The following is a 22,599-nucleotide window of genomic DNA, read 5'->3' on the forward strand; positions in this document are numbered from 1 at the left end:
TTCGATTTTGGTTGACTCAGGGAGCACTCACAATTTCATACAGGGCCAGTTAGTTACACAGCTTAATCTGCCAATGGTACGCTCACAAAAATTAAGGGTATTCCTTGGTAATGGGGAATTTTTACTCTCGGATTATAAATGCATGCAAGTACCTATCAGATTGCAAAATATCCTGTTTCATGTTGATTTCTGGGTAATTGATTTAGCTAACCTTCATGTTATTTTGGGAATGCCATGGCTACAATTGCTTGGGAGGGTGACTCATGATTACAGGAAGTTCACCATGGAATTTTCATGGAAATGAGGTGCTGTGGTTCTTCAAGGCACACAACCATCACAGGAGCGACATTCTCCTAACCTCCAAACAAGTAAAGAATGTGCTACGTGTTGTTCTATGCACTTGTTATCTGGGCAGGCAACTACAGTTGAGGTCCATTCTGAAATTGCAGCACTAGAGGATAAGCTGGAACCGAGTTTGTGGGAAGTAATTTTTGCTCACCAGGAGATTTTTGTTGTTCCTTCTGTACTTCCTCCATTTCGTGGCATGGATCATTCTATACATTTGTTGGAAGGTTTTAAACCAATAAATGTTAAGCCTTATAGGTATGCACACTCTCAGAAAACAGAGATCGAGAAGCAAGTAGCCGGATTGCTTACATCTGGGTTCATTCAGTACTCACATAGCCCTTATTCTTCTCTGGTGCTTTTGGTTAAGAAACAAGACAACACATGGCGTATGTGTATTGATTACAGGGCCCTAAATGCTGCCACCATTAAGGATCGTTTCCTAATTCCCACCATTGATGAATTGTTAGATGAATTGGGAGGTTCTTCTATATACTCCAAGTTAGATTTGAGAGCGGGATATCACCAAATTAGGATGCGACCTGCTGACATTCCGAAGACGGCATTTCGAACTCATGAGGGCCACTACGAGTTCTTAGTCATGCCTTTTGGTTTGACTAATGCCCCAGCTACTTTTCAAGCCATGATGAATCATATTTTCAAACCTTATCTTCGCAAATTTATCATTGTTTTTTTTATGACATTCTTAGCAGGTTAATTTTGGAGCATGTGCAGCATCTTACCTTAGTTTTGCAGTGCTTGAAACAACACAAATTTTTTTTTAAAGGCCAGCAAGTGTGCTTTTGGGGCTGACATTATTGATTACTTGGGTCATGTTGTCTCCAAACAAGGTGTCTTTGCGGATCCCAAGAAAATTGAAGCAATGTTGCAGTGGCCAGAGCCTAAGTCTCTTAAACAACTCCGTGGGTTTTTAGGCTTGACGGGTTACTATAGGAGATTTGTTAAAGACTATGCTTCCTTAGCTTTACCTTTAACGGATCTTTTGAAGGGTGCTGACAAATTTACCTGGACTTCTGAGGCAGCTGAAGCTTTTCGAAAGTTAAAGCAAGTTATGACATCCACTCCAATTCTAGCTCTTCCCAATTTTATAGATCGATTTGTGATTGAAACAGATGCATCCATCACTGGCATTGGTGCGTCCTTTTGCAACATGAAAAACCTATCTCCTTCTTCAGTAAAAAGTTGGGAATTCATATGTCTAATGCTTCCACATATGTGAGGGAGTTATATGCAATTACGGCTGCTGTCAAGCCATCCTTCAAAGTTCAAACTACATCCCGGGATGTGAGAGTCTCCATTTCTGTATTGGAAATTTGAGGTTGGCTTCACAAATATTGGAAGATTTGTGGGTGGCATATACAAAGGAATGGAAATGCTTGAACACACTTTTTGGTCCTATTGTTGTTTGAACGAAATTTTTTTGACATATTGCTGGACGTTATCTTAAAATCATATTTGTGGGGTAATGTTTCAAAATTTATTTTCTTGACACAAAATTAACTTTTTATTTTTTTGGCTGAACATACAAATTTCACTTTAATAATTGATTATTGCAATGAAATTTAGTTTCTAATTTGGTAGATTGAAAATTAGTTTTTCTAATATCTTAATCTAAACAACTAAAATCATTGTCTGTTATAAAAAAAAAAAAAAAAAATCATTGTCAAAATTAATTTTAAACTGAAAAAATTTAGTTTTAGTACTTTAATAAATTTAAAACCGTAAACCAAACAAATGGCGCGGTCCCAGAGTGGAAGCTTCACGTGACATTCAAAAGTTAGTCAAAACATGTGCATTGAAATTGAAAGGAATAAGATATGTTACGTTGGACACAAGCAACATGTCCAAAACCGTTTGAGTGCAAAGGAAATGGTGTAATGGTACCATGAAATTCTTGCGTTTGTGGGACCAAACCTCGAACAAAAAGTCCAAAAGCCTTATGGTCCGAAAATCTAATTTGACAAACAATGTTGGCCCTGCCTATATACACTTCTTGGAAGAATATCTAATCAGGAATACTAACAGATCCCAAGGTTGAGAAAATTTTATTTAAAATGCTAAAGCAATAACGTTATATTTAGTTATTTACACATAAATTCAGATACTATTTTTAGGTTAAAACGGGGGGAGAGGAAGTGGATGAAAATAAATTTCGTTTTAAAAAAAAAAAAAAAGTATAAGAGATACATATATTAGTATGGGTTTTTTTTTCAAAATATTATTTATTAAGAGGCTTCGACAACAAAACCCTTCAATAAATTATAGATTAAATCTTAAACGATTTCAATTATAGATTATTTATTATTTGTTATTCATTTTGCAATAATTATTTTATTTATTTTATATTGAGATATAATTTTAATTTAAGTGGTTACATTAGCCATCCACTTGCATTAAAAGCAAAATCAACATCTTTCAAAGCTCCCACTCTTATAAGAATAAACTACTTTTTGGTCCTAAATAAATATCTCGGGACATAATTTAATAGCGTAGAAAAAAAAATTGACTCGTAGTTATTTTGAAATTTAAAATAGATCCATATTAGTCATTTTGAGAGATTAATTTAAGTTTTCGGATTCACAATTTTCATTATTTGAATCTATTTTAAATTTTAGAGAAATAATAAATGAACTCTTTTTTTTTTCTTAAAAAAATTAAGAGTAAATATCCTGTTGGGTCCCTAACAAAAAATACGGTCTCCACTTTAGTCCCTTACAAAAATAAATTAGTCAGTTAGTCCCTGACAAATTTAAATTGGACCCATTTTAGTTCTTTTCAGGGACTAATATGAGTCTTTTTTGAATTTGTAAGGGATCACGATTTCAATTAAATGGGTCCACTTTAAATTTGTTAGAAACTAACTGAATTTATTTTTGTAAAAGACTAAAGTAGAGACTAAGTGACTAATTTATTTTTGTAAAAGACTAAAGTGAAGATTGTATTTTTCGTTAGGGAAAAAAAAAATACTTATTCAAAAGTTAAAATGGGCCAGTATTTGTGGTGGAGGATACAAGAGATATTTTACTTTATTATAATTGGAATTCACCAAGTTTCTAACCTTTCTTGAACATCCTCTCCTTAAATAAATCTCAGTTATCTCACTCTCACTCTCACCAGCCACCTTTTATCCTTTAGGAGAACACTCTATATAAGTCAACCATTACTCTTCACCTAGCAAAATCTACCCAAAGTGGAACTTCTTGTTTGTTTTGAAAAAGTAAGGTATATTATTACTCTTCTCTCACTACTCCTCCATGATGCACCATGGAACTGATTTTCTCCTCCAAATCACTTTCACAAAGTGAGTTATCTGCTTCACTCCGCTTAGTCTTGTTACTTGTGTTGCTTGTGTCATGGGTATGTGAGAAAGTCCAAGGGGCACCATATAGAAAAGAGTGAAAGAAATTGATTGAATGAGACTTGTTTCTTGTACTACAAACACAGTCTGTTATGCAGCTTAGCTATTTGTGTGTTTAACCTTGTGTTATAAACATGATGATGGTTAGGAGGAGCTTGTCTATGCCTTTGTTTTCTCTTATTGCCTTGTTATACACTTTTGTAAATCTATGGAAATTATTTTTTCTTGCCAGTTATACCCCTCGTTTCTGATATAGGTTCCTTTATTACGGGTTTATTTCTGGGATGTTCTGTGAACAACATGTCTAAACTTGCCCCTCTTGAAGAGGCCCTTTTGAATGGTGAATCTAGTGTAACCAGCAATTCTAATCCCAATAAGACCAGAGGAAATGAAAATTTAACCCGTTATTCAAATGCTGGATTTTTCAGCATTCTTACTTTCTCATGGATGAGTCCACTAATAACTCTAGGCAATAAAAAGACTTTAGACCATGAGGACCTCCCACTACTTGCTAGCAGTGACAGTGCCTATGGGGCTTTTCCAGCTTTTAGAAACAAGCTTGAGTCAGAGTGTGGCAGTGTTAGGAGAGTGACTACTCTTAAGCTGGTGAAGGTGTTAATAGTCTCAACATGGAAAGGGATCCTTTTATCAGGTTTGTTTGCATTCACATACGCATGTGCTTCTTATGTTGGACCCTATCTTATTGACTTCCTTGTTCAATACCTCAATGGGGAGGAAAAGTTTAAAAATGAAGGTTATGTTTTGGTTACTGCCTTTATTGCTGCAAAGCTTGTGCAGTGCCTTTCACAAAGGCACTGGATGTTTAAGTTCCAGCAGGTTGGAGTAAGGACGCAATCGATGCTGGTGGCAATGATCTATGCTAAAGGTTTGACCCTTTCATGTCAATCAAAGGAGGGTCACAGCAGTGGGGAAACCATCAACTTAATGACTGTTGATGCTGCAAGGATTGGTGAATTTTGTTGGTACATGCATGATCCATGGATGGCTGTTTTGCAAGTTGCATTGGCCTTGTTAATTCTCTATAGAAATGTAGGGATCGCTTCTATAGCTGCTTTTGCTGCCACTGTAATTGTGATGTTGCTAAACCTTCCTGTGGCATCGTTGCAAGAAAAGTTGCAAGGTAAGGTAATGGAGTTCAAAGATAAAAGAATGAAGGCGACTTCTGAGATTCTAACGAATATGAGGATTCTAAAACTGCAAGCATGGGAGATGAAGTTCTTATCAAAGATCATTCATCTTAGGAAGACTGAAGAGATTTGGCTCAAGAAATTTCTAGTTGGTTCAGCAATTATTAGATTTCTCTTCTTTAATGCCCCAACTTTTATTGCTGTGGTTACTTTTGGTACTTGTGTTATTATAGGAATTCCACTTGAATCAGGGAAGATCTTATCTGCACTTGCAACATTCCGAATTCTTCAAATGCCCATCTACAGTCTTCCTGACACAATTTCAATGATTGCACAAACTAAGGTTTCCCTTGATAGGATCGTATCATTTCTTCGTCTAGATGACTTGCAGACTGATGTAGTGGAGAAGCTTCCACGGGGTAATTCTGATAAAGCAATTGAATTAGTAGATGGAAATTTCTCTTGGGAATCTTCTTCCCTTAATACAACATTGAAAAACATAAATCTCACAGTTTTTCATGGTATGAGGGTTGCTGTTTGTGGTACTGTTGGATCAGGCAAGTCTAGTTTACTTTCTTGTATACTGGGGGAAGTGCCAAAGCTATCTGGGACCCTGAAGGTGTGCGGAACAAAGGCTTATGTTGCTCAATCACCATGGATACAGAGTGGCAAGATAGAAGAGAACATATTATTTGGTAAAGAGATGGACAGGGAAAAGTATGAGAAGGTGCTAGAAGCATGTTCATTGACAAAAGACTTGGAGCTTCTACCATTTGGTGACCAGACAATTATTGGAGAGAAGGGAATCAATTTGAGTGGTGGACAGAAGCAAAGAGTACAAATAGCCCGTGCTCTTTACCAAGATGCTGATATATATCTTTTTGACGATCCCTTCAGTGCTGTGGATGCTCATACAGGATCTCATCTCTTCAAGGTACTATTTTTGTAAACTCTATTCTGTGCAAACTAATTTTTTTCTTGGTAAAAGTGTTTTGAGACTTCCAAATTATTAATGCAATCTTTTAATCTTTCTAAACATTCTAGATTTTGAGGAGTATTAACTGCACTGTATTCTGATATAAATGTCTCAAAAATTAACTGAGATTGAGTTTAGATGTCACCAAGTTGAGTATAAAAATGTATCCCGTTTTTGCATCGTTAGGTGTTACTCCAAGTGGAGTTATCACTTGTATAATGAGAAGATTTCGTGGTATTATATGTTTCTGATCTCTCTATAATTTCCAACCGTATATTATGGATATGGATACAGCTATAACCTCGTGGAATTGGATTCTTAATTTTTGTTTGATAGATGATATTCTTCAAATACAATTACACTACTTTTGTTATGCATTTGGAGGGACAGGCAGTTATCTAATTTTATATTTACTACTATACTGTTTCAGGAGTGTTTGCTTGGCCTTTTGAAAACAAAAACTGTGATATACATAACTCATCAAGTAGAGTTCTTACCTGATGCTGATCTAATATTGGTGAGTGATTACTAGATTTCATGCTCATGAATTCAAACATCAGAATTTCCTATGGTCTTAGTTGTTTTCTCTTGCTTACATTTTATCTAGGTTATGAGAGAAGGAAGGATAACTCAATCAGGAAAATACAATGACATTCTCAAGACAGGTACTGATTTTATGGAACTTGTAGGTGCACATAGAGCTGCTTTGTCTTCAATTAAGTCCTTAGAGAGAAGGTCCACATTCAAAACATTGAATGTCACCATGGAGGACGCAGATTCATTAAGTGATTTTGAACTTGAGCAAAATATGGAAAACATAGATGATCAAGATGGTAAGTTAGATGACACAGTTGAGCCAAAAGGCCAACTTGTTCAAGAAGAAGAGCGGGAAAAGGGTAGAGTTGGGTTTAAAGTCTACTGGAAATACATCACAACTGCTTATGGAGGAGCTCTTGTACCCTTCATTCTACTTTCACAGACACTCACCGTGGTTTTCCAGATTGGAAGCAATTACTGGATGGCTTTGGCAACTCCTGTTTCGGCAACTGTGGAACCTGATATTGGAAGCTTTACACTTATGGTTGTCTATGTTGCTTTGGCGATTGGAAGTTCATTTGGCACCCTTGGCAGAGCATTTCTTTCTGTGATAGCTGGATACAAGACAGCCACTATGCTCTTCAATAAAATGCACTTGTGCTTTTTTCGAGCACCAATGTCATTTTTTGATGCCACCCCAAGTGGGCGAATTCTTAATAGAGTATGTCATAATATGTTGATAATTCTTCACTAGTTTATGTTCAAGAGACAACTTATTTATCATGGCATAGTGCATGATTTTTATAGTTTGATTTCTCTATTTTTTAATTCCTTTTTTCAAATGACCATATTGAATGTAAATGTTTGTCTAAATTTTAGTTTTGCATTTTGTTGCAGGCTTCAACAGACCAAAGTGCATTAGATATGACCATTCCTAATCTAGTATGGGGAATCACCTTCAATCTGATTCAGCTCATGGGAAATATTGCTGTGATGTCTCAAGCTGCATGGCAGGTGTTTATAGTATTGATTCCTGTCATGGCAGCTTGCATATGGTACCAGGTAGTTTTCTGGATAATGTCTAACCTATATAATTTGACACCACTTATATCAGATGTCACCACATAAATCTGATTTTGACTTTCATTCCTCTTTATTTTTCAAGGCACATGTTTTCCTCATTGATCAAATATTTAAAAATGCCCTTAATGTTATCACATTTCTAAAGTGTTCTGAGATGAAGAAAAAGAGAAAAACTTGAATCTCACTGACATTATTGTGTGAACAATAGCACTATGTAAGTTAACATAGTGATTCTATATATGTAGCGATACTACTCTGCGTCAGCACGGGAACTGGCACGATTAGTTGGTATATGCCAAGCTCCAGTTATACAACATTTTTCTGAAACGATTTCTGGATCAACAACCATAAGAAGTTTTGAACAAGAATCAAGATTCAATGACATGAATATGAAATTGATAGACAGATATTCCCAACCCAAATTATACAATGCTTGTGCAATGGAATGGCTGAATTTCAGATTGGATATTTTATCCACTATCACATTTGCCTTCTGTTTGGTTTTCTTGATATCTTTTCCAAATTCAATTACTGTTCCTGGTGAGTAGTTCAAATTACATATATTCACTATTCATACTTAACTCCTTATGACACTAGGCATAAAACTTCATTCCTTTCCTACTTCAATTTTGTTTTTGTCAAGGTATTGCGGGATTGGCTGTGACATATGGGCTTAATCTGAACGCTATACAATTTAATTTAATCTGGTATCTTTGCAATTTGGAGAACAAAATTATATCTGTAGAAAGAATACTTCAGTACACCTCCATCCCAAATGAAGCTCCTCTCGTAATTAAAGAAAACCAGCCAGATCTTTCTTGGCCATCATTTGGAGAGGTTCATATCCAGGATTTACAGGTAACTTCCAAAGGTTATTCATTTGTTTCATTCTGAATTGAATACTACAGTTATACTTTTTTGGTCCAAGTCTCTGCTGGTTTTTCATGTAATCTATGATTATGAGGCAGTTGTGATGTAGGTTCGGTATGCTCCTCACTTGCCGCTTGTTTTACGTGGTCTTACTTGCACTTTCACCGCTGGAGCAAAAACTGGCATTGTGGGAAGAACTGGAAGTGGAAAAACAACTCTAGTGCAAACACTTTTCCGACTTGTTGAACCTGTTGCTGGACACATATTGATAGACAAAATTAACATCTCTTTGATTGGAATTCATGATTTACGTTCCAGACTAAGCATTATCCCCCAGGATCCAACAATGTTCGAAGGGACCGTAAGAAGCAACTTGGACCCACTGGAAGAGTACACAGATGAACAGATTTGGGAGGTAATTTGTTTTTTTTCATAGCAAGAGGGTGAGTCTGGAGCAGTGATAAAGCTGTTCCTTTATGACTGAAAGGTCACGAGTTCAAATCCGAGAAGCAGTGTCATTGCAATTATGTAAGGGTGAGACTACGTTCAAGGATTGTCCTCATCTCACCCTCACTAGTCGGGGTTTAATGGAGAGTGATTTTTTTTTTTTTTATGAAGTAATTGTCTTTTTAGTACAAGCTACACATATTAATATATTTCAAGAAATATTATAGGCTCTAGATATGTGCCAACTTGGAGATGAAGTAAGGAAGAAAGAAGAGAAGCTTGACTCCATAGGTTTGACTTCTCAAAACTTTAAACTTAGATATAGGATGTCTTGCAAGTCCGAATTATATCTATAAATGTAGCGAGAATGTATAACATATCATCATGTGTTCTGCAGTTACTGAGAATGGAGAAAATTGGAGTATGGGTCAAAGGCAATTGGTGTGCCTTGGTCGAGTTCTACTTAAGAAAAGTAAGATCTTGGTGCTTGATGAAGCTACTGCATCAGTTGATACAGCCACAGATAATATTATTCAGCAAACAGTTAAGCAACATTTTTCAGAATGCACAGTCATTACCATTGCTCATAGAATAACTTCAATCATTGATAGTGATATGGTTCTGTTTCTAAATCAAGGTAATTAAGAATCTTTTTTTTTTTCCTTCTATATTTGTCACTTTCTTTTTTTCTCATAAAAGTAAATATGATTTCTCTTCATATTGATTCTGCAGGGCTTATCGAGGAATATGATTCACCAAAGAAACTGCTTAAGAATAAATCTTCTTCTCTTGCTCAACTAGTTGCAGAATACACAAGGAGATCAAACTCTGGTTTTGGAAAATAAGCTGAAACTGAATTGTATGAATTATATAGATTTGGTGACTTACCTTACTGGTAATATGCAGAGATTTCAGTTACACTTTATTTTAGCCTTACGGAGACTTAGGTCAAATTAGAACATATGTCAAATTATTTTTACTTTGGTATATTGTTGTTAGAGTTATAAACAATACTTCTCTTCATTAAAAAATATATCTTGTTGTAAAGAACCTTGAGATACACCACCCCAAAAGCTGGCTCAAGGGGTGGGAGTGCCCAAGGCCTTATAAACTCCACATTAGTTGCACATACAACCAATGTGGGACTATATATCTCAACACGCACCCTCTCACAAGAGCCCATTGGGCTTGAAGAGTGGACAATGCAACAGGCTCAGCCTACCTGTGCTAAGAAATTCCATAAGAGAAAGTGGGGGGCAGCGAGATTTCGAACGCTCTGATACCATGTTAAGAACCTTGAGGTCACCATCCCAAAAGCTAGCTCTAAAGCTAGCTCAAAGGATGGGAGTGCCCAAGGCCTTATAAACTCCACATTAGTTGCACATACAACCAATGTGGGACTATATATCTCAACACGCCCCCTCACACGAGAGCCCATTGGGCTTGAAGAGTGGACAATGCAACAGGCCCAGCCTACCTGTGCTAAGAAACGTCACAAGAGAAAGTGGGGGACGGCGATGCTCTGATACCATGTAAAGAACCTTGGGATACACCACCCCAAAAGCTAGCTCAAAGGGTGGGAGTGCCCAAGGCCTTATAAAGGCCACATTAGTTGCACATACAACCAATGTGGGACTATATATCTCAACACCTGTCATCAAGAACGAAACATTAAAAAAAAAAAAAAAACAGAATTTGTACCACAAACGTATCCTCTTACCCACCTATGTTATGGCTTAAATGATAACCAATCACAATAGTAAGAGAAAAATGATGAGGACAGACTAACCACATGAAATCTTTCATAACCTCTAAAAATATCATATGGGAAAAAGAAGAAAAGGACGGTTGAGAAGCATGCTAACAGTCCTTCTGTGACTAGGGTCCTTGATAAAACACTTGCTCAAGAAATCTCTACCATCCTCATTTAGTCCATTAGGTATATCTGGTGCTTCTTTAAAGAATGCAAGCTTATATATTATCTCCTTTACGTTTGGAATCATCTCCTTTGAAGTTCGAAGGTTCCTCCATGCATATAATGCAGTGATAATCTCAATTACTATACATCCAAGAAGAGGCCATATATCCAATGATATTTCAATCTGACCCACAACTGATTCTGGTGACATGTATAATGATGTCCCTCTAAACCTGAACTTTGAATAATGAGCATTGATAGTCTCTTCTTTCGTTTTGGACAATCCAAAATATGCAATCTTCAGTTGATGCTTTGCATCATCCTTGGAAGAAGGAAAGAGAAGGATGCTATTACCAACTTGCCATGTAAGAAATATGGACAGGTGTATGCAAGAAAGGAAAGGAATAAAAATAGAGGATCCTAAACCGTAACTAACTCTGCTGAGACAACAAAGGAAGTGGAGGGCAATTCTATTGACAGAGGCATGCAAGACGCAAGGTATGAGGTTTTTATTAGTGGAGAGTGAGGAAAGGAGGATCATTTTGGAATCGAAGTAATTCAAGCCTTGGGAAATTGGGAGGGAATCAGAGCCTCTCCTCAATGCTCTGGGTTGTATCGTTCTTACTGCTTCGCTATTATTCTACATTTACGTTTCCTTTAATTTGTTGTTTTTGAGATTAAACACTAAGGAGAATATTTGTAAGTCTTGTTCAAAATTCAATACGGAGGTTATTTTGTTCTCTTTTCTTCTTGAGCCCAGTTTAGTTGTTACAATTGGTATCAGAGCTCCGATCTGGGAGCTCTATGGATGATAGTGATGCGCAATATGGAAGCTCGATATGAAGAACTGATGGAAAGAGTGAGAAGGACAGAAGAGAGTTAGGTGGAGATTCTCAGGAGGTTGGACGAATCTTTACCCAATAATCAGAACGAAAAATCTTGATGATGAAGGTCAAAGAAGAACCAGAGGAACTCGCGGTGGGGGGTACAGGGGTCTGACGGTGAAGTGGAGGGGAATCCGAGGCGAAATAGACGGATGGAACCCTTTGGACGTCGATTAGAACTACCCATATTTCGATGGGGTGGATGCATATGGTTGGCTGAACAAGGTGGAACGTTACTACCTAATCAATGGAGTAAGAGACGATGAGAAGGTGGCTGCGATTTTGGGTGGTTTTAGAATGCGAGGCACTTAATTGGTTCTAGTGGTGGGAGATTAAGACAGGTAACACCACTTGGGAGCATTTTCGATCTGAGCTCCTTAGTCGTTTTCAACCAAAAGTGGTGGATAATCCGCTGCGATCGTTGCTCACTCTGAGGCAGACCGGAACAGTAACAAAGTTTTGAAGGGAATTTGAAAGGGTAGTTAGCCCCTTACGCTACGAGGACAAAGAGCTACTGAGAGGGGTGTGGCTCAACGAGCTTTGTGAAAGCGTGAGAGAGGAGTTACTAATGCATCCCATGATTTAGTTGAGTGAGATGATGAAAATGGCACGAAGATCGAACGACGCAACCAAGCTTGGACAACGGAGGGGATGAAGAAGCCTGGAACGGGGTTGGGCTCAAGTGCAAGCGCTTCTAATTGGGCCTATACTAACCGGTTTACTAATACCAGTTCACTGGGAACTAGAGTGGCTCAGCCGGGTTTGGGCCTTCGTCATAACCCAAAGCCCAATACAAGTAAAGGTATCAATTAGCAAACGAGTGGGCAAACAAACCCTAATTCCCAAAACATGCCCAAACCTCAAAACGCTGAGAGTCAGGCAAGTGCGGCTAGAGGCAGTGACAACCGTCGTTTGCCCCAGGTGGAGCTGGAAAAGCGTTCTCGTCTTGGCCTTTGGTTCAAGTGCAACGAATGGTAGGGCCCGGGACACCATTGTCAAGCTCGACAACTTCTTTTGATTATCGTTGACGATGAAGACGAACCTGAGGAAAATTAGGTTGCGGATCCAATAGCGGCAGAAGCGGAGGCGGACGAAGGAGAAGCAATAATGGTAGTGCAACTGTCCATGCAGAGTTTAATGGGTCTTTACTCCAGTCAGGCCATGTGCTTGTGGGGAATGGTGAACAAGGAGAAACTAACCATACTGATCGATTGTGGCACCTTTTACAATTTTATTAGAAGGGAGGTAGCCAAACAGCTGAAACTGAAGATGAAGGACACACCCAGTTACCTCGTACAAGTTAGGGGCATACATCAAGTATCTTGCCAAGGAATTTTCCCACAGGTCGTGCTCGCAGTGCAAGGGCATAGAATCTGTCAAGATCTTCTTCATCTGTACGATTTAAGTGGAGTAGACATAATTATGGGGTTAGCTTGGCTCAGAGGGCTGGGCAAAGTCAGAGCAAACTTTAAGGAAATGACATTGAAATACGAACAGGAAGGAATGGAGGTCATCATTACTGGTGATGCGTCTATATCTCGAACCATGGTGTCGTACAAAATAATAGTGAAGGCACTGCAACAAAACAGGGAAGGATTCTTGGTGGAACAAAGAAGAGCACAGCAGGAAGGAAAGATTCACTGGTGGAAGGCGTTGGAGTCATTACTAGAGGATTTTTTCGATCTATTTCAAGTACCAATGGGGCTGCCACCACAAAGGAGCTGCGACCATGCTATTATGCTCAAACTAGGTAGCGAAATTACAAATAATCGCCCATACATGTATCCCTTCTATCAAAAGACTGAAATAGAGAAATCGGTGAGTTGTTGAGTCAGGGTATGATTAGGCATAACATCAGCCCTTATGCAAGTCCAATAGTTCTTGTGAAAAAGAAATATGGAAGTTGGAGGGTTTGTGTAGACTATCGAGCCCTAAATAAGTACATTATTCGCAATAAGTTTCCTTTGCTTGTAATTGATGAACTACTAGCTGAATTAGGGGGGGTCTGTAATTTTCTCTAAGTTAAATTTAAAGTCTGGGTATCACCAAATTTGGATGAGGGAGGAGGATGTGTCCAAGACGGCCTTCAAAACCCATGAAGGCCATTACGAGTATTTGGTGTTGCCATTTGACCTCACCAATGCTCCGACAACCTTTCAAGAACTGATGGATGATGTGCTATGCCCGTATTTGCGAAAATTTGTGTTAGTTTTTCTGGATGATGTATTAATTTAGAGCATAACTAAAGAGAAGCATGTGGAGAAATTAAGGAAAGTGTTTAAGGTGATGAGGCAGAACCATCTGGTGTTGAATAAAAAGAAGTGTGAATTTAGGCAGACCCAAATTGAGTATTTGGGCCACATTATTTTTGGCAATGGGGTGATAGCTGATCCCTCCAAAGTCCAGGCTATTTTGTATTGGCCTTCCCCAACCCAAATCACGGAGCTTAGAGGTTTTTTGGGCCTCACTGGGTACTACTGGAAGTTTGTAAGGAACTACGGTAAGATTGCCAAACCCTTGATAGATTTGTTAAAGAAAGATAATTTCAAATGTAGTGAAGAACCTCAAGTGGTTTTTGACTAGCTAAAGACATTAATGGCTGATGTTCCGGTTATGGCATTACCTGAAGCAAACAACTCCAAGAACACCAATTTTTCTCCAAAAATTTGTGGCTTGGGTAGAGTTTTTCTTTAAATCTAGAGAATTTCAAGAGCTACTAATGGTTGTGTTGTGTTTGGAAGGTTGTTTACTTGAATTTTCATGTGGCACACTAAGCATTTTGGTGATAAATGGAGGGAGAAATCAAGAGCACAAACTTGCCCATTTCCATGGTGATGAGCTCGATTTTTTTGAGAGAGAATGGGGAGAAAGATGAGTGAATAGTGGCTGGTGGCTTATGTTCCTAAGTCACTTAAGTAAGTGGGTCTCACTTGACACATCACTCAATTCAAATTATTTTAAATTTTCCACTTAAACTACCAATCTCCAAATAATTCCTAAACTATTTATAAACTCCAAAATTTAACATTAGCCAACGTCCTTTAATTTCCCTTGAGTAGATGAATCCAGAATTTTTCTTTCATTTGGTAAAATCACAGTTTTAAGCTGATATATGCACTGTTGGCACGTTTCCCTAAAAATCCTAATTTTTTTTTATCAAATTTCATCAATAATCGTAAATCTTAGTTCTACGTACCTTTTCCAACTTATATTCAAACCTAGAGCTCAAATCTCACTCGACATATTTTTCGGTGCAACTGTACCGCTGTATTTTTACCTGGTAAAAATACTATTCATTAATTTTCCAGAAACTTGCTGAACCACTCAATTTTTCATTCTGAATCCATTTTCAGGGTTAGTTTTTCCATTTGAGACCTTATACTAACATTTCACTGTTTAGGGTTACGTATTTGTCAAATTATCATTTTACTCTTTTTACATATTTTGACCAAGAACTCAGAATTTTCACTAATCCTACCATTTAATTCTTATTTTAACTATAATTATGTGTTTTAAATCTACGAGGTATCATAAGTGCAAAGTACTAATCTTCTTAATAGTAAAAATTATATGTTATGAATAATTCTGATGTGGTTTCTGAAGTGAAGTTTGAATGCATGAAAGTGGTATAATCTAGTTGATTATAAATGCTAGAATGAAATTATAAGGTATGCGTTTAAAAATATAATATGTTGTGAAATAAAATCATGGAACTATAATTTGAAAGGTTATGTATGTTAATGAAAGGTAAGAATGATATGAAGATACTTAATTGTATTATTTGAAAATATATGGTGTCGTCTGTGTTTGGGAATTTAACATGTAATGCAGAAAGTGAACTCATGGGTGGAGATTTCTCCATAAACCCCGAGCTTATTGAGTTTATCTCACCCTGTGTTATGAGGATATTTTCATATACTTCTAGCGTGAAAGATAAGTATAAGTGTAAGAAACCAATGGCTGAAGACTAGAGTTATACTTGGAGCTGCTAGATGAACGGATGCATGTTTTGTGGAATCTATGTATATATGTTTTGATATGATAGCTAGTGAAAACAATGTTTTGAAAGGCCTACATTGCATATGTAAATGTTTTGTAAAGAATAACGGATATATGTACATGTTGTATGGTAGTTTAATGTAAATGACATGGAGCCATCTTTGTGATATAGTTTGAATGGAATAAATATTGTGTCAATCAGGTGTTTTCAACCAAGTGGAATTGTGAAATTCTTAGCTGTTGGAAAAACAGTGGAGTGTAGTGTGTATGACTTTGATAAGTTAAATCTCACTCAATTCTTTGTCAAAGGAAACATGTTAGCTATCGTTGTGAAGATTAGGATGTGAGCTGTAATTTTCTTATATGGGACAACAATGAGAGGTAAAATAGGGTGCAGTTGTTGTTTATGTTCGCTGCCCAGTTTGCAGTGGAATTGACTGCAAGAGTTGTTTAACTTTGAAAATTCATAACTCCTTCGTTTCTTATCGAAACAAGGCCTATAATATATCAATTTGAAGGTCTAGGTGTCAACTATAACATATCCAAGATTGAGAGAAAACATATGAGTGGTTTTGTTGCAGTGTGGAACGCTGTAAAATAGTGCAGGCTCGCTGTTGACGTATGTTGACAGTTTTGAGCAGTTATCTTACAGTAAAGATATTTGGAGTTGTAGAAGTTCAAATTAATCTTATGATACCTTGTTGGAAAGCTTAGAGTGTCTAGTTTAACATACTTGAAGATGAAAATTCAATTATACACAGGTCAAGTGTAGTTTTATAAAAACCGAACCTATATAAGGTTGGTACAATGCGTAATAGCGTATTGTTGTTTTGTTGGTTTATGGGAACTACTTATAAATATTTGTATATGCTTTGTGTTATATATAAGCAGTAGAAATTTATATTCTGCATTTTTTTGGGTTATAATCACATTAAGAGAATTGTTTTGATTACGGTTATTTAAAAAGAAAAAGTTTTACCGTATTTTAATTTAATTGTCGTGATTATAACTATACTTAATATCATATGTTTGGTAATACGCTGGTCCGGAACGGGGTGTTACAATCCCATTTTTCACCTTGACCAAAGGCTATCTTGTGGGGAAAGTGGTGATTATTGCATTTTGAGCTAAAGAGGAACCATAAACGGATGTCTACAGTAAGGTAAACTTCTGGACCTTGGGCATTAGTCCCTTGTGTGTTCTGCCATGCTCCTTTGGGGAGTAATGATTTGATGTTGTGCATTTGGTATTAAGCCTTGTATGGTGCATGGTAGAAAGATTGACAGAAAGAAAGATAGACAAAAAGAATAGATAATAGATAGAGCACTTCTTAGTGGATTGATCTTTTGGGACAACCTTAGGAGTATACCATCCTAGGGAATTTCATTCTGTGTGGTAGCCCTTGGTAAGGTATTTTGCATCTTCTTCGAACATGCATTGGTTGGTCACACTAGAGAAAGAATAATGAAGAGCCATAAAGCAGAGTGGAACTCTCTTAAAAGTTTTACAGATATCTAATAGCCACAAAGCAGATTGAAACTCTATTGGACGTTTCATCACAGATATCTAAGAGCCACAAAGTAGATTGAAACCCTCTTAGACATTTCTTACATAATTTATTGTGTATGAATGCTTATTTTAATATCATGATGCACCGAAGCGAACTATAGGGTGGAGTGATACTCCAAAGATCCTTAGTTTACTGATATTTTTATTTCACCCAGTGTTGGGGACATCATTTCAGGTACCTCTATTGCTGGAGAGAGAACATCTTAGGGCAAGAGGCCCCAACTAGATTTCGTTTTATAGCATGCTACTTGTTTTGGATTACTTTTGTTGTACATGTAAATGTAATCATATTATTTTGAAAAGAACAAGAAAAGATGTATATAGGAACTTAGATTATGATAATTTCTTTTTTGTAGTACTCGTTATGTATCTTTATGAGAAGAACATTGATCATATTTGTGTAATTTAAGTTCCAAGAGATGTATTGATTAAGAGACTTAATGATGTACTGTTATATTGTAATTATTGGGTATGTTTTCCATTAAGTAAGAACATGTATGTTGTTGAAGCTATTTTTATGAGGTGCAAGAAGCAAATATGTATGTAAGAATGAGAAGAAGAATATGTGTTATTTATGTTCCAGCATGTTAATTAGAAACAATTCATGTGAGGAATACCTATTCATGTATGAAATGTTAAACCAGGTACCCAGAACGATTTAGGAAGGATTCCATACACTTGGAATGCAGCCAAGTGATGTTATTTTTAAGTTTTCATAGTAGGGAAACGATTCCCAGATGAAGGGAAACGATTCCCATGAAACAGGGGACAAAACTTGGCTTTGGTCAAGAAATTTTACACATTGGAAATTTGTTCCCATCAAGAAGGGAATCGATTCCCATGGAACAAAGGACGTGAGTTTGGCTACTTCCTAAGACCATCAGGTGCTAGGAATCAATTCCTACAAGAGTGATAATCAGTGGCGGACCCAGTAATTGTTTCTGTGGGGGGCTAAAAATTAAACATTTATTTTTCTCTTCAAACATAATATATGAGAGGCCAAAATACAAAAAATTAAATATTTGTTCCTCTCTTCAACCACAATATGTGGGAGGCCGAAACACCAATCCAGAAAACATAACTCATAAATACCTCTTTTAACTTGTTATAGAGAGAAAGAAGGAGACAAAAAAAGAGGTGGAAGATGTCACAGTAAAATCTACTATCAATTTGAAAAAATTACACATTTTCAACCCCAATGAACATTTTTTATGCAAAGAAAACAAAGAAAAAGAGAAGAGAGCAACGATTTAGATTTCACAAAAAATATGTACTAATTACTATAATATAAATAGATAATTCAAAGTAGACCCCTCTCATTTCTTAACCTCTTTTTCTATTTACTCATGTTAGCCCAACAAGAAAAAAAAGCCAAAGATAAATCAGAAGAGACAGATTGGCAAGAAGCACAATCACCAAAACCATTCTGCCCCTCACTTCCCTCTCTGTCACGAATTATCAAAAAAGGAGAGGGATCGAAAGAATAAAGTTCATTCTTTCATAAGACTCTCGAACTTCTTATTTTTATTCGTGGATGAGAAGATTTGTGCTAATATCTAAGCATAATAAAAGTTGAAACTGTAAATTTCAAGTCAAGGTTTAAACTATAATTTAAGGGAAAGATTATATTTATAAACTTTTTGTTTAGAAACTCTTACAAAATACACTGTGTTTGACCGTTATACTTTAATCAAGAGTGTATGACTGATCATACTTAATGTAATTTGTAAAAAAAGTTTGTAAACAGATATTTCTCCATAATTTAATGCTAATTCCATATGCTAATTGTTACCACCAGGTCTGTGCCAACAAACAAGCACCACGTAGCTAAAAGGATTTGAACTAAGAGAAACCATGTATCTATTGGTGGTCGTTGATACTCCTAACATGATATAATCTTAAATAAACCTATTTTTTGTTAAAGCAAAAAAAGACAAGAAAGTGCCAATCATGGTACTGCGCTCTTTCTCATTCTTTTTTGTTTTGTTCATTTCGTTAACTTTCTTGGAGGGAGAAAAAATGCAATCAGAGTTAGAGGGGTTTCAGTAGATATAGGACCTGATAATATAAAGAAGCTCTATAAACTCTCTGCGGTGGGAGAAAATTACTTCGCATTAGTGGAGAGAAAAAATGAAGGTTTCTTGCATTATACTTATATTAACAAATTTCTTCTATGTACCAAAAAAAAAAATCTTCAAATTTTAGGGGGGGGGGGGGGCGCCGCCTACCCTAGCACCCCCCTCGGTCTGCCCCTGGTGATAATCGATTACCTAGTTAGGGAATCGATTCCAACAAGAAAGGAATCGATTACCTAACGCTGAAAGTTAAGTTTTGGCTAAGTTTCAAGGAATAATTGATCATGCATGTTAAAGAAGGCATAAGTCCACTTCAAATGAGTTGTGGTGCCTAAATTAATTTGAATGAACCTTAGGGAAGTTAAAATAACTTTTCCAAACATAATTGGAGGTCTTAGGGTAACATAACCTTGTTTATAACTTGGTGAAAGCATATGTCATTTAAGTGTGACAAGTTAAAGGAAATAATAGTATATAATGAGTTTAATACTATGCATGTTTATGGGAACTATAGAGTAAAGCTAAATGATGAATGTAAGATACATTTGAGTAATGAGTAACGCTTCCATTTTATGTAAGAGTTATAATTATAGTTTTTTAATTAATTGTATAGGGAAGAGTTTTGTAAATAGTAAATTAAAAGTTAAAGAAAAGAAAAAGTTTAGCTCTTTTTTAATTCAACTGTTGTGATCGGAACGACTTTTAATGCCATACGTAATGATAACAAACTGGAGTGTTATGGGGTGTTACACCGCTCACGAGCTCGACCTCGCTCGTCGTTGATCTATTCAACCATTTATGCGACAACCAGAGCTCTAATTCCAAATAATGCTGAAGCATTAACCAATTGGCTAAACAGAAAGTAAGACTAGACAAAAGGATTGCAAGAATTTTTTTTTTCTCTTTTTTAAATTTTATTTAACCAAAAACAATCAAATAATAATAGGGTTGTTCACGCCTTAAATAGACGAAACAAAATAAAACCAAAAAAAATCAAATAGAATCAAAAGGGATCATGCACAATCAAAGGAGATAATACACAATATAAAGAGAATCAAGGAAATAACGAAAATATAAAATAACAAATAATGACTAAAATGCCCTAAACTATGGAATAACCTTAAAATGCCCAAAATGACACGGCACACAGATATTTCTAAGCCAAACTTAGGTGCATCAGTGAGTCTACTCAATTAATGGAACGAGGATAAGATTTTACCGGAAGATATTGAAAAGATAATCTTTTCACTATAATTTATCGATTCATCGATTACTCGACTAATCTGATGCGAGCCGGATATAATCACATAGACGACAAAGCTCTTAAAAAATAGATGGTTAGCATTTATCTTGCATCTAAATTTAGGACACTCACTTATTAAATGTTGGTATATTTGTCGAATTTTCGGATCACGCTTGTGGGGGCTTGAATTTATTTCTCAAGTTTTCTTTTTTTATTAGGCAAAATAATTGTGTGTGAGGCGTGTCTTTCTTAATCTAAATTTTTAAATTTATCAAAAAAAATTACAATACTAAAAAACCAGTGTTGTGTAAGGAAATAATTCTAGTATGACATATAATTAAGTGTAAGGACCTCAAATTTTTTTTATTATCAATTAAGGACCGTAATTTTGATAAAAGAAAATTTAATAATATTTATTATTTGAAAAAAGAAATTTAGATAATATACGCATGTATTTTGTTCATGTTATAAACTGTTTTCATTTATCAAGTTGGATCTTTTTGGCGTTTCCTTCATTTGTAGTTGTAAAAATATATTTTAATAAAGTTGAGTCTCTTATTGATAACAAAAAAAAGTTTAACCCCCAAATTGAGTTATAACAAAAAATTTAGGTCCTTAAAACAATTTTATTTAAAAAGTTCATATTAAATAACAATTTTTAGGGGCTAAAACAAGATAAAAAAGAATTAAGGTGAGAGAAGTTTTATAAGTTTGAAGATAATTCGTACACAAAAAGATAAAAAATTAAGCTATAAGTAGAAAATTATTTTGAAGACCAAATTATTAATTTGCATGTACAAAATCGAATGCTTAATATTCTTAGCAAAGTTTATTTTTAATTCTCAATTTATCATGTGTGTTATATCCTAGTATAAATTGTATTGGCTTCCAAATTCCAATCACTAATCTTGTGAAAGAATTTTTTAGAATTTTTTTTTTTAATAAAAAGGTATTTAGATTGATAATTTTCTATCTTTTCTTGGCAAAGAAAACAAATGTGTTCTTGGAAACGTGATCATTCCCTAAGGTAACGTTTTTTTCTCGCCGGCTTCTTCTCCTTTCTTGTCTATTTCCATCCTGCTTGTGCTTTTCAACTCTTCATTCATCTAGAAATCATGTTTTTGAACTCCACTTCCCTTTTTATTACCATTAATCTATGGAAAAAACAACTCTAAAAAGAGTTGTTTTTTCTACGGTTGACCCATCAAAAATCGTAAAATTGTTTTTTGTTTTTAATAAGGAGTAGGCTTCATCACATCATGTTGTATTTGTTTCCAGGAGAGTCGATTGCCCCTTAATCTATACATCATCAATTCCAAAATATACAAATATTTTACATTGAATAATATTTTATTTTATTTGGATACAAGTGAGAATTGAACAAATATCCTAATATAATTTACTCAAACTCTTCACCATTAAATCAATTCTAATGGTTTAAATTATTATTTTGATATCCATTTTTTTGGGATATTATAATTTTGAGTAATTATCAAGGACACCTTAATTATTGACAATGCATAATAAATAAAATTTTAAGTTTTTATAAAAATAAAGAAATTACTGAATATTTTACAATATTATTAGAGATAAGGATAACAATGTGGCCACCTCTGTTTCTCCTCCTTATCTTTAATAAACATTTAAATAGTTTTGAATTAAAGAATATTTTGAATTTCCATCATATTAAGATATCATAATCTAAATCAAACCTCAAACAATTATTAATTACTTATTATATTTCAAAACATTCAATAACTATTTCATAATTAGAAAGGGTAAAAGGAATCCACTGGGATTAGCCTAGAGGTGTAGAGTATACGTTAGATGTATGTAGTGCAATGATGTGTGTTCAATTTCTATGTAATGCAAAGAAAATAAAAAATAAAAATAAAAGGAAAAAACAGCTATCATAACAATACTCGTATAGAGTCCTTTTAAAAGAAAAAAAAAACTTAACAGAATGGTATTTTCACTGACATATCAATATAAAATTATCGTCGTATCTGTTTATATACTAGAGCACCAACTTATCAGTCATGATCATTCGTCTATCAGAATAAAATCTCTTAACCCTTCCATTCCTTAAAAGTCTCAAACCCTATCCTTTTGCCAAACAAATTTCT

General features: G+C 35.5%; 1 protein-coding gene across 3 annotated transcripts; it reads left to right on the plus strand.

The window, feature by feature from the left end:
* The first annotated feature begins 3,524 nt into the window (after positions 1-3,524).
* Positions 3,525-9,846, plus strand: LOC133309863 (ABC transporter C family member 3-like). 3 transcript variants are annotated; one of them, XM_061510713.1, is made up of 12 exons: positions 3,525-3,667; positions 3,981-5,806; positions 6,279-6,365; positions 6,456-6,633; positions 6,670-7,106; positions 7,283-7,447; positions 7,714-8,008; positions 8,112-8,326; positions 8,448-8,753; positions 9,013-9,076; positions 9,183-9,422; positions 9,518-9,846. In XM_061510713.1, the coding sequence occupies exons 1-12, from the start codon at positions 3,631-3,633 to the stop codon at positions 9,628-9,630; spliced, it is 3,963 nt and encodes a 1,320-aa protein (XP_061366697.1). In that variant the 5' UTR covers positions 3,525-3,630; the 3' UTR covers positions 9,631-9,846. The 3 variants fall into 3 exon arrangements, with proteins under 3 accessions (XP_061366697.1, XP_061366696.1, XP_061366698.1); XM_061510712.1 differs by having other exon boundaries at positions 6,456-7,106; positions 9,518-9,845; XM_061510714.1 differs by lacking the exons at positions 9,013-9,076; positions 9,183-9,422; positions 9,518-9,846 and having other exon boundaries at positions 6,456-7,106; positions 8,437-8,573.
* Positions 9,847-22,599: the final 12,753 nt, after the last annotated feature.

Source organism: Gastrolobium bilobum, unplaced genomic scaffold (assembly GCF_033153095.1).
Source record: "Gastrolobium bilobum isolate Gb01-03AN ecotype WA unplaced genomic scaffold, APGP_CSIRO_Gbil_v1 utg11321, whole genome shotgun sequence".
NCBI classification, from domain to species: Eukaryota; Viridiplantae; Streptophyta; class Magnoliopsida; order Fabales; family Fabaceae; genus Gastrolobium; species Gastrolobium bilobum.